At 47.8% G+C, this 14,011-nt stretch overlaps 1 protein-coding gene across 2 annotated transcripts in view; it reads left to right on the top strand.

Moving 5' to 3' along the window:
- The window catches only part of LOC119456053 (protease-associated domain-containing protein 1-like), a 124,053-nt gene that overhangs the window by 69,922 nt on the left and 40,120 nt on the right, over window positions 1-14,011 (top strand). The window contains exon 4 of one of the 2 annotated variants that reach the window (XM_049664576.1): window positions 9,085-9,115. The exons of the other annotated variant lie outside the window; for it this stretch is intronic. Coding sequence (XP_049520533.1) covers window positions 9,085-9,115 — 31 coding nt within the window. The remainder of the gene's footprint in view (window positions 1-9,084; window positions 9,116-14,011) is intronic. 2 annotated transcript variants of the gene reach the window in all.

Raw genomic sequence — 14,011 nt, 5'->3', positions numbered from 1 at the left:
CGGTCCCGTGAAAAGCGTATCAGCGGGGTTCTACTGTATCAGACTTGCTCTCAGTTTGGGGTCAAAACCCCTGCGTGCGACTCACGCATTATAGAAACAAAAATAGAAAACTGCCGCAAATTGCACGTTCGCATTAAAGACTACGAGAAGATTCGCACTTATTTATAAATACTTCCACGCACTAAATGAAACTCAAATGCTGCCGTCTTCTAAATACACGTGCGAGACACGCACAGCCTTAGACATGCCCTTACATAATACGTTGAAGAGAAAAGAAATCTGTAGAGTATACCATTACTAAAAGCGATCCACGCAGTTTGTTTCTAAGGTGCGGTACTCTCTACGTGCGTGCGGGAACAACGGAGTTGTTGGTAATAAAAGGTTGCCTATTATCCCCTTCATGGTGCTCCCGCTCCTTCATCAATGCCTTGCACTGCGAAGGCTACTGCGGAGCCGGGCGTGTCCTCAACACTCTGCCTACTGAACATCACCATGGCGTGCAGTTCAAATTTCATTTTGGATATTCATGTAGATGCCGATATTTCCAATTTTGGAGGCTATGACTCGTCAAACACAGTTGTCCTGAGTGAGCTGCAGTGTGTGAGCGAGCAGACTTGTCGCGTCAGCCCCGGTATGTATGCTACATAGCAGTCCGCAGCTACATATACCTATAGTGTGTATGTGCAGCGTTTCCTTTGTGCACAAGAGGGTTTGTGTGCGCGGTCATGCTCATATGCTCAAGTCTGGCTGTGCTACAGGGTGCGGACCGGCTTTTTTCTGCACCAGCTTAATTAACCGACAGACAGTAGCCACATCCAACTTGTGCATTTTGAAGCGCTGTCAATAGCTCAATGCGAAGGAAAGTCCGCCAAGGTGCCTACCCTGGAGCAGCCAGGAGTGAGTGCGCGCTGGCAAGCGTGCGTGTAGTCTGACCTTATGTTTCATGCGTTTTGAGGCTAGTTGAGTGTTCAAAATTAATCAGAGATGACGAGACCCAGCAGCTATGACACCAATAAGCAGTCTGGCCAAAGTTTAGTTGCTACGCGGGCCGCCACAGCCGAGCGTGAGCACACGAGAGTTGGCTTCCGGAAGTGCGTAATTCTTATAGACATTCGAAAGCAGATTTTTCCTTACTTGCGCCTGTTTATTAAACTGCGTCAATAAATATACACAGTAACAGCAGGAAGAAGTGCACTGATGCAAACATCCTTCTTGATTGATGCCAACTATTGACCAATAACAGCTGCATATGGGAATATGCTATATGACGAAATATAGCGACTGAAAAGAGTGAGGAGAAGGCTTCTATTAAAAAGTCTGTTTAAGGAAAAGGTGACTTCACGCTCCGCTTTCGAGCTCCACGCGCAGTGCAATGCTGCAAAATTTGCCTGAGATGATCACAGCAGCCTATGCCATCTGCGGACTGCATTCATAAAGCCTGAAGGGTAGTTCAGGACCCCTTTAATCCTGTGAGGGTTTTTTTTTTTCACCAAATGCGACCACTCAGTGTTGAATTTCTTCTTGCAGGTTTAAAATCTTCAGACTGTCTTCTTTGTAAAAAAAATTACTGTACTTTTTTTACAGTGACCCTAAAGTGACAAGAAAATAATTTCCGTAGGTAAACATGCATTGTTTATTTATGAAAGTGATAGGCTTTCATAAATTCTTATTATAGGGACCGAGGTTAGGCCCACTATAACAATGCGTGAGTCGGCGAGCGAAAGCACAAGGAACCGGTCAGGCCGATGGCAGGAGTAGAAGAGACTATATTTTATTCTTCTTCTCTTTAACCTCGCAGCACGAGGCACATGCGCATGCCCATGCACCTGAGCGCGCCATAAATAAAACGCAGCCGATGATGATGACAATGGCGACTAGACTTATAAGAATTTAAAAAGTGGATACACTGAACTAGATATATTCTGATTCGGCACTTGGGTAGTAGTCTGCATCAGAGGAATTGCCGCTCGACGAGAAAACCAAACAAGTCGGGAACTTCCAGTAATCCTCGTTCCGTCGCCAACAAGGGGCAACCAGTTCTCGCTAGCAGAGTCTCAAGAAAAGAAACGCAGGCATGGCAGCATCCTTCGTATACGGTGGCATTGTTTGTGCATACCAGAGCCTGCCTATGAACAGACGTAATCGCACCCCTGTGAGCAACAGACAAGTGAGCAACAGACAAGCGAGCATCTAGCGGCGACTGTTTCAGAGATTAGGAACCGGATAGAAATCACTTTTTACGAGTGCAACGAACGAAGACAGCCCACAAGACGAAACCAATACTAACCGCCATACGCGGATGCACGAATGGTTGCTGAAACGCCAGCATAAAGAAGCCGTGGAATGAGAACCATGTGTCTACGGAGCAAAAAAAAAAAAAGAATTGTTTCCACACAGGCTGGCAGCACTTGCTCGGCAACAAAAAGTTCAAAAAATTGGTGCGTTTTTCAAACATACAGACGTTGCCCTAAATATACGGCATCGACCATGTGTGACTTGTTCGCGACGCCGTATATTTACGACATTGAATTTCAAAGGGTTAAGGCCAAACCACACGTGCGCTTGCTGGCACGTGCAAGCTCGCACCTATGCGCCTACACATGTGGAGATGGTGTGGGACCACTCATGCACGTCAAAGTGCGGCACGAGCACGAATATATATTCCAGACATATTGACACGAAATAAGTTGGCATGTGATGACACTGGCCCCTTGAGGCGAGAACGACAAAGTTCGTGGTTGCGCGCGCACTCTCCGAGGATCAGCCATTGCTAAAGGCAGACGTTTTTTGCCAATATTTTGCTGGTGAACTGTTTTAGCTTACACTAGCTGGGTGACATTTCTGGTGGACGGTGCTGGGTACGGTAGATTTTAAGATCTCCGGAGCGTACCCCAGACCTAAGCCTGTGGGAACCCTCGGGTCCCATGACCGCCGCACGCGCAGCGAACGTCGCGGCAGACGCATGCGCGCTAGGGAGAGTTGGGAGGGAGAGGGGAAACTTTCCTTCTGCGGGGTGGCGCACGGGAATGGATGGATGGATGGATGGATGAGGCTGAACCCTTTAAATCGGGCGGTGGCATACGCCACCTAGCCATGACTATGAACATATTTTGTACTTTGTGGTGGGTGAAATTTCACCCCTGCCTTGATTTTATCCACCAATCAGATAACCTCTGTTTGGTTATTTCTACACGAATCGCAAGCGCTAGCAGCGCCACCGGGTGGGTCACGTGAGATCCCGCGGACATCGCCCGGGTCTTTTTGGTCTCCAGCAAGCGGCGACGGTGGAAGTCTCCGCCGCTGCTCCCGTATTCCCGCACGTGGTTAGTCAACCGCGTTTTTGCCACGGCAAACGCCGCGAGCCCCCGTATTCCCCAGTTTGTAAGTCTGAAGCCCTTCTTTACCTAGTGTATTATTCCCTTCGAGGGAACCCTCAGCGATGTCAACTATAGCTAGCTGGCCTGCTCGAAGTGTTAGTTGCAGTCGTAATAAATGCTTTCCGAGTGTACACGTGGTTGTCGTCTATTGTTTCCTCGAGCTTGTACCAGACCGCCGTTGATGCGCAGGCATGCGCCAACCGCGGGGCTCGGTGTGTCTAGGCAGAGGGCCGTCGGCAATCCCCCCCCATATCCCGACAAGCCCGGCGAGTAGTTCGGCCGAGCTTACCCCTGTGCACGTACGTACCAGCCGACGTCTCCAAGGACTCCAGCCACAGCACGGTTCGCTACCCGAGTGAACTAGAATGACGAACCAACCACCTCCTGCCGCTACTGCAGCTTCGCACGTGGTCGTCAATCGCACCCGGACGCTGAATCCGTTCCACGGAAGTGCTTCAGAGGATGCCGACGACCGGCTTGACCATTTTGACCGGGTCGCCAACCTCAACGAGTGGACCCACGAGCGTAAGCTACGCTACGTGTACTTTGCTCTTGAAGATTCTGCGAAAACATGGTTTGAGAACCACGAGGCGACATTGACGTCATGGGAAGAATTTTGTCGGCAGTTCCTCAATGCCTTCACCAGGGCGGACAGGAAGGAGAGGGCGGAGTTAGCAATGGAGGCGAGAATTCAAGGCCTGAATGAACGAGTGACTGTGTACGTAGAAGACATGAATCAGCTCTTCAGACGTGTGGACCCTTCTATGACTGAAACCAAAAAGGTGCACCACCTAATGCGCGGCATCAAAGAGGAAATCTTTGCCGGCGGCCTCATTCGAAACCCGCCAACGACACTTGCAGAGTACCATGGAAAGGGCCCTTCAACAGAGGGCCAGGCAATGCAACCGCGACGCCATGATTTCAATGGAGCTCTCTGCCATTACCCTCGGCAACGACATCGGCGCCTTGCGAGAACTCATCAGGGTTGTCATTAAGGAGGAACTGCAGGAGATGCTGACGACCGCTGCCCCTGTGGGACAACTTTCCATTGCTGAAATGGTGCGCGCCGAGGTCTGACAGGCCGTCTATGTTCCTGGACAGTACGAGGCACCATAGCAGGAACCGCGTGCTGAAATGAATTACGCTGAAGTAGTACGCCGTCCACCACCCTCAAGTGCGTACAGCATGGTACACCCCGCTCAAGAAATAGAGGTAAGCTTCAGGTCTCGCAGCCCATCGCACATCACCGAAACAAGAACTAGGAAGAGGGACGTCTGGTGCACCACAAAGCCCCTTTGTTTTCATTGTGGTGAAGCCGGGCACATCTACAGAATGTGTCCTTATCGTCATCTGGGACTCCGTGGATTCTCGCCGAATGCACCTTGCCCACGAACCTGGTGAGCGGCCGCCGGAAATAGTTTCGTCGCGAATCATCGCAATGTTGAGCAGCGATGGCATGAGCCCCGTTCGTTTCCTGCTCGTTACAGGTCACCATCACCAAGCCCCGCCTTCTCTCGCGGCGCTCCCAGACGAAGAAATAACGGCGAAGATATAACGGCATTAATCAACACTGGAACGGACACCTCAGTTATGAGCATGGACCTTGCCTGCAAGCTGAAGAAAGTTTCTACTGAGTGGACTGAGTCATTCGTGGGTTTACGTACCTCGGAGGTTTCGTTATCCTCCCAAGTTGTTCGAGGGACCTAATTCTGGGAATGGACTTTCTGCAGGCTAATGGAGCCGTCATTAACTTACAAAAGTCGCGGGTAACGTTTTTGACGGCGCAGGCCTTAGCAGGGAGCAATACTGACGATATGTATGGCAACGCCTTGAGGATTGTCGACGAGAACACCACGGTGCCGTGGAGGATCAGCGTGTTGACCCTTGTAACCTGCGATGCATTCGATGACTATGAGGGTATTGCCGAGGCAGATATCCCGCTGCTGCTCCAAAGACACATCTGCATCGCCCGGGGCGTTGTTCGATTGCAGAAAAAGTGCTTGCAAGTTTTGTTGACAAACTTCAGCTATGAGTGTCAGCACGTCCCTCAAGGTACAGCTGTAGCGTTCCTGAACGACATTGCTGACTTCTTCGTGCCTAGTGTGCCTAGTGTACCTAGACGATGTTTTTGTGCTTTCCAGCACATTCGATGAACATCTCACCCGGCTACGAAGCATCCTTACCACAATACGCAAGGCAAACCTCACCATCGAGCCTGAAAAATGTTACTTTGGCTTCCAGGAACTCAAGTTTCTCGGCCACGTGGTCAGCTCCCAAGGTGTACGACCAGACCCAGAAAAGCTCGCTGCCGTTGCCGAGTTTCCTCGTCCTAAAGACAAGAAGGCTGTTCAGCGGTTCCTGGGCATCTGTGCTTACTACCGTCGTTTTGTTGAAGGCTTCTGAAGGATTGCTGAACCTCTCACGAGGCTGACGCGACAAGATGTGCCCTTTGCGTGGACGGAAGACCAGGAGCAGGGCCTTCGCTAAATTGCACAAACGCCTTCAATCTGCTCCAGTGCTGGTGCATTTTGATGACACTGCGGCAACTGAAATTCATACAGACGCAAGCAACGTATGACTCTGAGCCATTCTGGTTCATTGGCAAGACGGCGCAGAACGTGTAATTGCTTACGCGAGCCATAGTCTCACAAAAGCAGAGGCTAATTATTCAACCACTGAAAAAGAATGTTTAGCAGTCGTGTGGGCCATCAGCAAGTTTTAACCCTACTTGTACGGCCGGCCATTTTTAGCGGTCAGTGATCACCACTCGCTCTGCTGGCTTGCCAATCTTTGAGACCTGTCAGGTCGCCTCGCTCGTTGGAGCCTCCGCCTCCAGGAATACGACATAACTGTTGTCTACAGATCCGGCCATAAGCATAGAGACGCTGACTGCTTGTCACGTTCTCCTATTCTCTTGACGTCCTCCGACTTGGAGCAAGATTTACCGTTTCTGGGTGTCGTCGACGTGGTGCGCATGGCTGACTATCAACGTGCAGACTCAGCTGCTTCCAGTCATCCTATATCTTGAGGGAGCTGACGTTGTTGTCCCACGCCCACTTTCACGAGGACTGACGTCGTACTGCCTGCGGAATGATGTCCTGTACAAGAAAAATTTCGAAAAAATACAGCCAGGAAACGTTACTTCTCGTCCTTCCGACGGCACTGCGCGAGGATGTTTTACAGGCGTGTCACGACGATCCCTGTGCTGGCCACTTAGGCTTTGCGAGGACATTAGCGCGCAATATGACAGAAATACTATTGGCCACACCTATTTTCGTCGGTTCAGTGCTATGTGTGAACGTGCCATGACTGTCAGAGGTGAAAGTCCCACCCATCAAGCCTGCCGCCCTCCTTCACCCTTTGGATCCGCTTCCGGCGCCGTTCCAGCAAATGGGAATGGACCTTCTTGGTCTGTTCTCCACGTCATCCTTGCAAAACAATTTGATAATCGTGGCAACTGACTATTTAACTCGCTATGCGGACACAAAAGCTGTGCCGCGGGGAACTGCTGCTGAAGTCGCCAGCTTCTTCGTCCACAACATCATGCTTCGTCACGGTGCACCCGCTGTATTTATTACTGAGCGCGGTGCAGCGTTTACGGCGGAGTTATTACAAGTCGTCACGCTGACGCATACAGACCACCGAAAGACCACAGCCTATCATCCCGAAACTAACGGCTTAACAGAGCGCCTAAACAGAACATTGGCCGACATGCTCTCCATGTACATTGATGTGGAACACAAAACATGGGATAAAATTTTGCCATACATGACGTTTGCTTACAATACCGCTGTGCAGGAGACCACCAAGTTTACACCACTCGAGCTCGTTTACCGACGTCGCGTTACAACGCCCTTAGATGCCATGCTCCCGGTAGACCATGGAGCCACAAGGAATGACACCACTGAAAAGTTCATCAAGAAAGCTGAGGAAGCTCGCCAGCTTGCTCGGAATCGCATCCACACCCAGCAGACTACTGACGCCTGCCGTTACAACCTGACCCGACGGAACCAGGCGACCGCCTGTGGGTGTGGACACCTACCCAACACCGTGGGCTCTCGGAGAAATTGTTCTGCCGCTATTTCGGCCCTTATGAAGTTGCATGCCGCCTCAGTGATGTGAACTACGAGGTGGTGCCTCAAAGCTCTGATCCTGGTTCGAGCCGACGCCGTCCCCGTGCTGAAGTCGTCCACGTAGTACAGATGAAGCCGTACTATGCACGCGAGGGATAAGCAATCATCACAAACTGCTTCAGCATTGTGTACATTCCTGTATGTTTTCTTTTTTTTTTTTATGTTGGCACTCATGCCCATAGTGCTCGCCCGCTTCCCTTCAAGCGACCGGGTCAGTCGCTTTTGAGAGGGGAGAAATGACACAAGTTGGCACGTGATGACACTGGCCCCTTGAGGCGAGAACGAAGAAGTTCGTGGTTGCGCGCGCGCTCTCCGAGGATCAGCCATTGCTAAAGGCAGACTTTTTTTCCAATCTTTCGCTAGTGAACTGTTTTAGCTTACACTAGCTGGGTGACAATATATGGGTGCTTCGGCTGCGTCACCACATGCCTGGAGCCACATTGTGCATATAGCACAGCGTTTCCTTTGTGAACCGCTGTGGATGGCTTAGTACAGAGCGATGTCTGCCAAGGCGTCTAGCCACCATACCAGGAGTAAGCGCATGCTGGCGCGCGTTTCTTGTAAATGCAAACCGCCATTCCTCACGAGGCATGGCACATAGATGGTAACTTGCATGTGTCAACAAGCGCACGTGTCTGGGCTTTAGGCAATTATAAAAAATTATGCAGATCCCAAGCACTGTGGGAATCGATGTAAGCAAACCTTTCTGTGCTGTTTCCTTTGATTAACAATAATTAGTGGTCATGCTGAAGGTGAATGTTTAATTTCTTCAACATTTAGTCCAACACAAGAGTGGTGAGTTGATGTTAAACGTTACCTTGCGTGCACCACTGCTTTTTGTCTGCCTACTACACAACACACAGGGGGAGGTGTTTCTTGAGGCGTTGTTGTGCGACATACTTCATAACCTCTGAGAGGGTTGAGCATATTCATTGCCTCACATGGCACATCGAATCGCAGCAGAAGTATTAAACTTTAATTGAATTATGGGGCTGTTCATGCCAAAACCACAATCGGATTATGAGGCACGTCGTAGTGGCGGACTCCAGATTAATTTTGACACAGTGGTGTTCTTTAGCGTGTCCCTAAATCTAAGTGCACGAGCGTTTTATCTTTTGCTACCCATCGAAATGTGGCTGCCGCGGTCCGGATCAAACCCGCGGACTCGAGCAATGCCATAGCCGTAAAGCTACCGTGGCGGGCACAGAAGTGTTGATTTGACGTATGACCTAGACCCTATGGTCTAGTTGTCTAGATTTAGGTTGTTGTCAAAGGTCTAGTTGTTTACGGTTGGCTGCTTGACAAATTTGCACAGTGTTTTTTTTTTTTTTTTTTCAGAAATAACAGAAACGTATGGAACCATACCTTGAACTTAAATTTATCCAGTTTGCCTGCAACTGCTGTTATATGTAGTAGCGTTTCCTTGCCTTCTCACGTCACCTTTTCCCTATCCCCTCCTTGTATGGGAACTGTGAGCGAAAAGTGGCAAGGCTGTTATTCACTCGTTTCGCAACTTCGTCGGTTCTACCCATTCTCTGCCTCCTCTCCCCCCTCCTCTCTACCATTCTATCTAGCTTCCCTCTGGACTTGCACATTAGTACAAAGGTAAGTGCTGCAATTTCTGCAATGCTTTTTTTTGGGGGGGGGGGGTCACGGATAATTACAGCTGTCAAAAGGCTAATGTGGAGACACCGAGGGAGCTCCAGAGGGCATTGTGCACATTCAACGAGGTGCAAAGGTCCAAACGAGTTTCTCGCATCACCTTTCCTCTCTGCTGTGCTCCCGTCATGTATAGACATGCTCTGAACCACCTCCCCGATGCGGTGTGCCAGACAGGAGCAGAAGCAGTGAGAAAGTTGAAGAAAGAAGCAAAGAAAGCTTCGCTTTAATAGTAAAGCAGCACAAAAGAATAGTGCAAAAGGAAGATACATGGAATGAGACCAATGGTGTACAGCTTTTAGTGGAGTCATTTCTACAGTATATGCAGAAGGAAAGTAAGGCAAACAGGAAAAAAGCAGCAGGTAGCTGAATGTTGAATCTCCAAAAGTAAGAACACTTTCTTCTGAGAAGACCTTGTTTTCAGTATAAGCATGCTCCAGTCACCAAGGCATATGAACCGAGCACAGCAGCTCATAGGCAAGCAAGACAGCTGATAACAATTACTCCAATGGTCAAAGCATTTTGTATGCTTTGGAAGGCCTTTTCTGGTACTAGTTGCATGTTGGTCAGTCAAAAGGATGTGACCACCTTAAGGAATGCTTGCCATGTGGGGGCTGCAGAAGTGTGCGGCAATCATTGATGTGATTGCTGCTCCAATTGCTCTAAAAGGCAAATCCTGCTGCATTTTTACTAATGTGCTCCAAGGCTGCACCAAAAGGTGTCTTCTGCTACTTTTGAAAACGAAACTAATCTCTCGAAGTTACGTGCTTTACTATCACAAGCGACATTATTCTTCCACCGTCTACTTCCTCCAGCAGGAAGTGTAAACAGTGAAGATGTTGGTGAATGCTGAGCTCCTCATCAACCACAGTGTAAAGACCAAGAGTTTCAGTGACGTTGAAAGTGGGCAGGCTTTGCTTGCCGAAGGCAAGACAAGGCTCTCTGCTGCTCTGGACAAAATGTCGCATAAGAGTGCCCACTAGTCAGTATTTGTAATTGAAGAAAAAGCGCTAGAATATTGCAGCACACAGAAGGGGCTCATGACAAGTCCATCCTTCATGATGGGCAGCAAGCTGAGAATTTGACTAGTTATTTCATGTATATTATTAGCATACACATTTACATTGTGAAACATGAATATTGTTAGATTTCTATATTTCTGTTTTCTTTACATGCTAGGTATCATCTGCATACTTTAGTCATTATGAAATAAGTTCCATGTTGACCCTGCCATGGTGACGTAACGACTTTGGTGTTGTGCTGCTAAGCCTGATGATGCGTGGTCAAATCACGGCCACGTCAGCTGCATTTCGATAGGGGCGAAATGCAAAAAATCCCTGTGTACTGTGAATTGGGTGCACATTAAGGGGAGACGCGGGTCTTAAAAAAATTGAAAATAGTGGGGAAAAAAATGTTCATCTGCAGTGCCTAATCTATGCTGTATCAAAATGGTTTACCTAAAAATGCAATCTAAGTGTCATGAAAAAATTATTTTGTCATCACAGACGATGAGAAAGGAGCTCATAATCTCGCAAAAACACCGTAGTTCACGGAGCCATCTTTTGTCTTTCTTGCCACTGAGCACCGCCATCTTGGTATTGTTGGAAAGCTCAAAGTTCTGCCTACGGTATGGAGGAAGGAAATGGAGAGGCCCTACCCAGTCCGCGTGCTAGGAGAAAACTGTGGAGGAAGTCGCATGTTATTTTTAACTTTAGCAGCCATGTGGTCGGGGCACAATGGCGGTTTTATGGTTGTATAATGTAATTTTATGGTTTTATTGTGGAGGGCAAATCAAAAGTGAGGGGCAAATTCATTTTACACAGCGCCAAAAAACACGAACAAGGGAGAACACGGGACGAGCGCTGACTGCCAACATCTTTATTGAAGCCTGCACAAATATATACTATTTGCAATGGGCTGAAATTGTCAGTCAACTCTTGCTGTGCATGCGTCAAAAACATAAAACTAAACAAATGTAAAAATATACATTGTGGACACAGGGCCAGACTGATTAACTTCTAAGGAACTCAAGTTCCTTATCACAAAGGGCTATAGAAGGGGCGCTTACGCAAGTGGCTCCTAACTGACACATTGAAAAGGCCTCAAAGATTTCCCTGGCCATCTGATCGCTGTACCTTCTCAACACAAGTGTGTCTTCTAGGAGGGGTGAACAGGCACACTTTGCACAATGAACAGCCAAATTACTACCAGTCTTAATCTTCACACTGTGCGCATGCTCACACAACGTTCATTAAGACAACGTCCCGTTTGCCCTATGTAAGTGTGGCTGCAATAGGTGGGAATGGCATAAACTGCATTGGTATTGCAATCTACAGGCTTGGCGACATGTCACTTACTACACGGTCCAGGTGTTTGCCGGCTCTCATTGACTTTCTTGCACAACCTTCCCAACTTGTTAGGTGCAGTAAACACCACCTTTACACTGGCCTGGCCTGCGGCTTTTTTGATGCGGTGGGACACAGAGTGTATATACTGGATCGCAACAGTCGGGGTTATGTCCTCTACCACTTCACGCGGTTTCTTGGGGGAACGAACCTCTTGCAATAAAACTTCCATCAAGGATGACAGCAGCATGATCCGTACCAACTAGCTCGCACCCAAACCCTTCTGAGAGGGGGCAAAGTATGCCATTTGCCCCCCCCCCCCCCCCCCTTACTTTTGAAAGTGGGCACGTTCGGCTGCGTGCTGGAAATTACAACAAAACTACAGCTGAAGCAAAGTTTTCTTTCTTAATAGAGTGGCCACTAAGTAATGCTTTTCTTTACTACGTATCCCCTGCCTAGGCAGCGAGGATTATCTTTTGTGCCTCCTTGGGACGTGCTGTAGCGGACAATGCGCGCGATTTGCCATACACGCTTGTGTTGCGTAGAAGGCCTGACGCTGGGTGCTTATCGCCCTAAAAAATGTAAGCTTGCGCTACTTGCATCATGCACAGTTTTTTGGGACTATTTGCAAGCACAATTTGCTTGTTATATTTAACCTGTGGGTGAGCGGGAGGTCCGGAGGAAGTATTATAATCAGCCGCACCCAACGTCTGGTGCGCCTTACGGCATGAAATCGTTGGATTATCAAATGCTGGAACTATTTAATCTCCATCCAGAGATAGCCTAAATAGCATCGCAGCCTCAGTATCTTATCACCATCAAAAATATATTCAAACCTCTTACAGGTATAACTGGTGAATTTCATTCTGTAATTACGACTTATCGTAGATATGTTTCTGAAAATGACCTTGTTCGAACCTGCAGAGCCATTTCAATACCAATAGAACACTGGCTTGAATTTTTTCTGAAGGCATGTGCCACTTCTGACTTCGTTAATTTCATTTTCAGGCTGTTTCTATATAAGAGTTGCACTATTACTTGGTTCCCAGCAGCAGCAAAAACAGCAGATATTTGATATTTTGAGGAAACGGGGGCCATTTTTTGGTGACATGTACCGAAGATTTGAACTGTAGATTGCTTATGTGCTATGAAAACACTTACTGAATACTCACTTTCTCCCAATCTTTGTGTTATACACAACATTTAGTTGTTTTCCCCCGGTATGCTCAGTAAAATGTGCGGGGCACGGTGCTTATATTTATTTCAAGTACGAAGAAATGTTCTGAGTGACGAGCAGTAATTGTTTATTCTGGTGTAGGTTCTTTACAGCCTTTGGTAGAAAGTTACTGATTGAAGCGTTTCAGGGTGGTCATACTGCCGCCAATCGAAATGTTTTCCAGACTCCTAAAACAATATCGCGAGATATGGACTTGAAATTCCGTGAAAATAGTGAGAATTTAAAGCGCAGTGCATTGCAAAACGTTCACTTTTCTGCTTTAAATGGAAGTGTCGCAGATATTGGTGGTCCATAGCGTTATTAGTCTGTTTTGTGAGCGGTGTAAAACTTCCACGGCTCTAGTGGCATAATTGCGACTACAACTGAAGTCAAATTTTGCGAACATAGGGCGAACAATATGCCAAGTTTGTGTGCAATGCAATTGTGAATGCATGACGATCGGATTTCTCGATATCGTTATAAGTGGACTGCACTGTATATATATATATATATATATATATATATATATATATATATAGACACACAGTCGAATCCACTTATAATGATACCGGTTTTAACAATATATCGGTTATAACAATGAGAAGCTGCTGCACCGTCAACTTTTGTGTTTTATATGGTGAAATAACATGCTTACTACAGTGCCCCCATGGCGCATTATTGGTTATAACGATGAAGTCTGGCTACTGGGTGTCCGTGCCGAAAGGTAATGAATGCAAAATCCTTGAAAAAGAGAACTTCGAGCCGCTGCATGCCGCCACGCGCCGTTTTCTAGCATCGCCAACCTCGTGCGCCTCTCATCCATCACCCTTCCACCCCTGCGAACACGAATGGACTGTGCTCATAGCTCTATGCTGCACCACCCTTCGAAATACGAATGGACTGCCCCAACTGTGCTGATAGCACTGGGCGCTGCCACAGAACACCCATTTAAACTTGGAGAAGGGAAAGTGTACCTTCCCCAGTGCAACGGAAATAAGAGTAGCGATGGCGTTGTGAACTAAAGTATGCGACCAAGAGATGGTGCTGGCAAAATCAAAACTAATATCCGCATAATTACATAGTGAGCAATGTGGCCGCTACAGTAGCGGCTGGTGAGGCTCGTCGCACTGCTCGCTCGCTGGTTTTGGGCATTTTGTTAGCGCTTTCGGGCCGGTATTCGTGTGTACGATACTCTAACATGACTACAGATATCTTTATTATATCGCCAGGTGACCAAGAGGCCTCAACTGGTAAAAAAAAAAAAAAAAAAAAAAAAAAAAA

The sequence above is a fragment of the Dermacentor silvarum genome, chromosome 1, assembly GCF_013339745.2.
Source record: "Dermacentor silvarum isolate Dsil-2018 chromosome 1, BIME_Dsil_1.4, whole genome shotgun sequence".
Taxonomy (NCBI): domain Eukaryota; kingdom Metazoa; phylum Arthropoda; class Arachnida; order Ixodida; family Ixodidae; genus Dermacentor; species Dermacentor silvarum.
The sequence above is the reverse complement of the archived record's forward strand: the minus strand, read 5'-3'. Positions and strand labels throughout refer to the sequence as shown.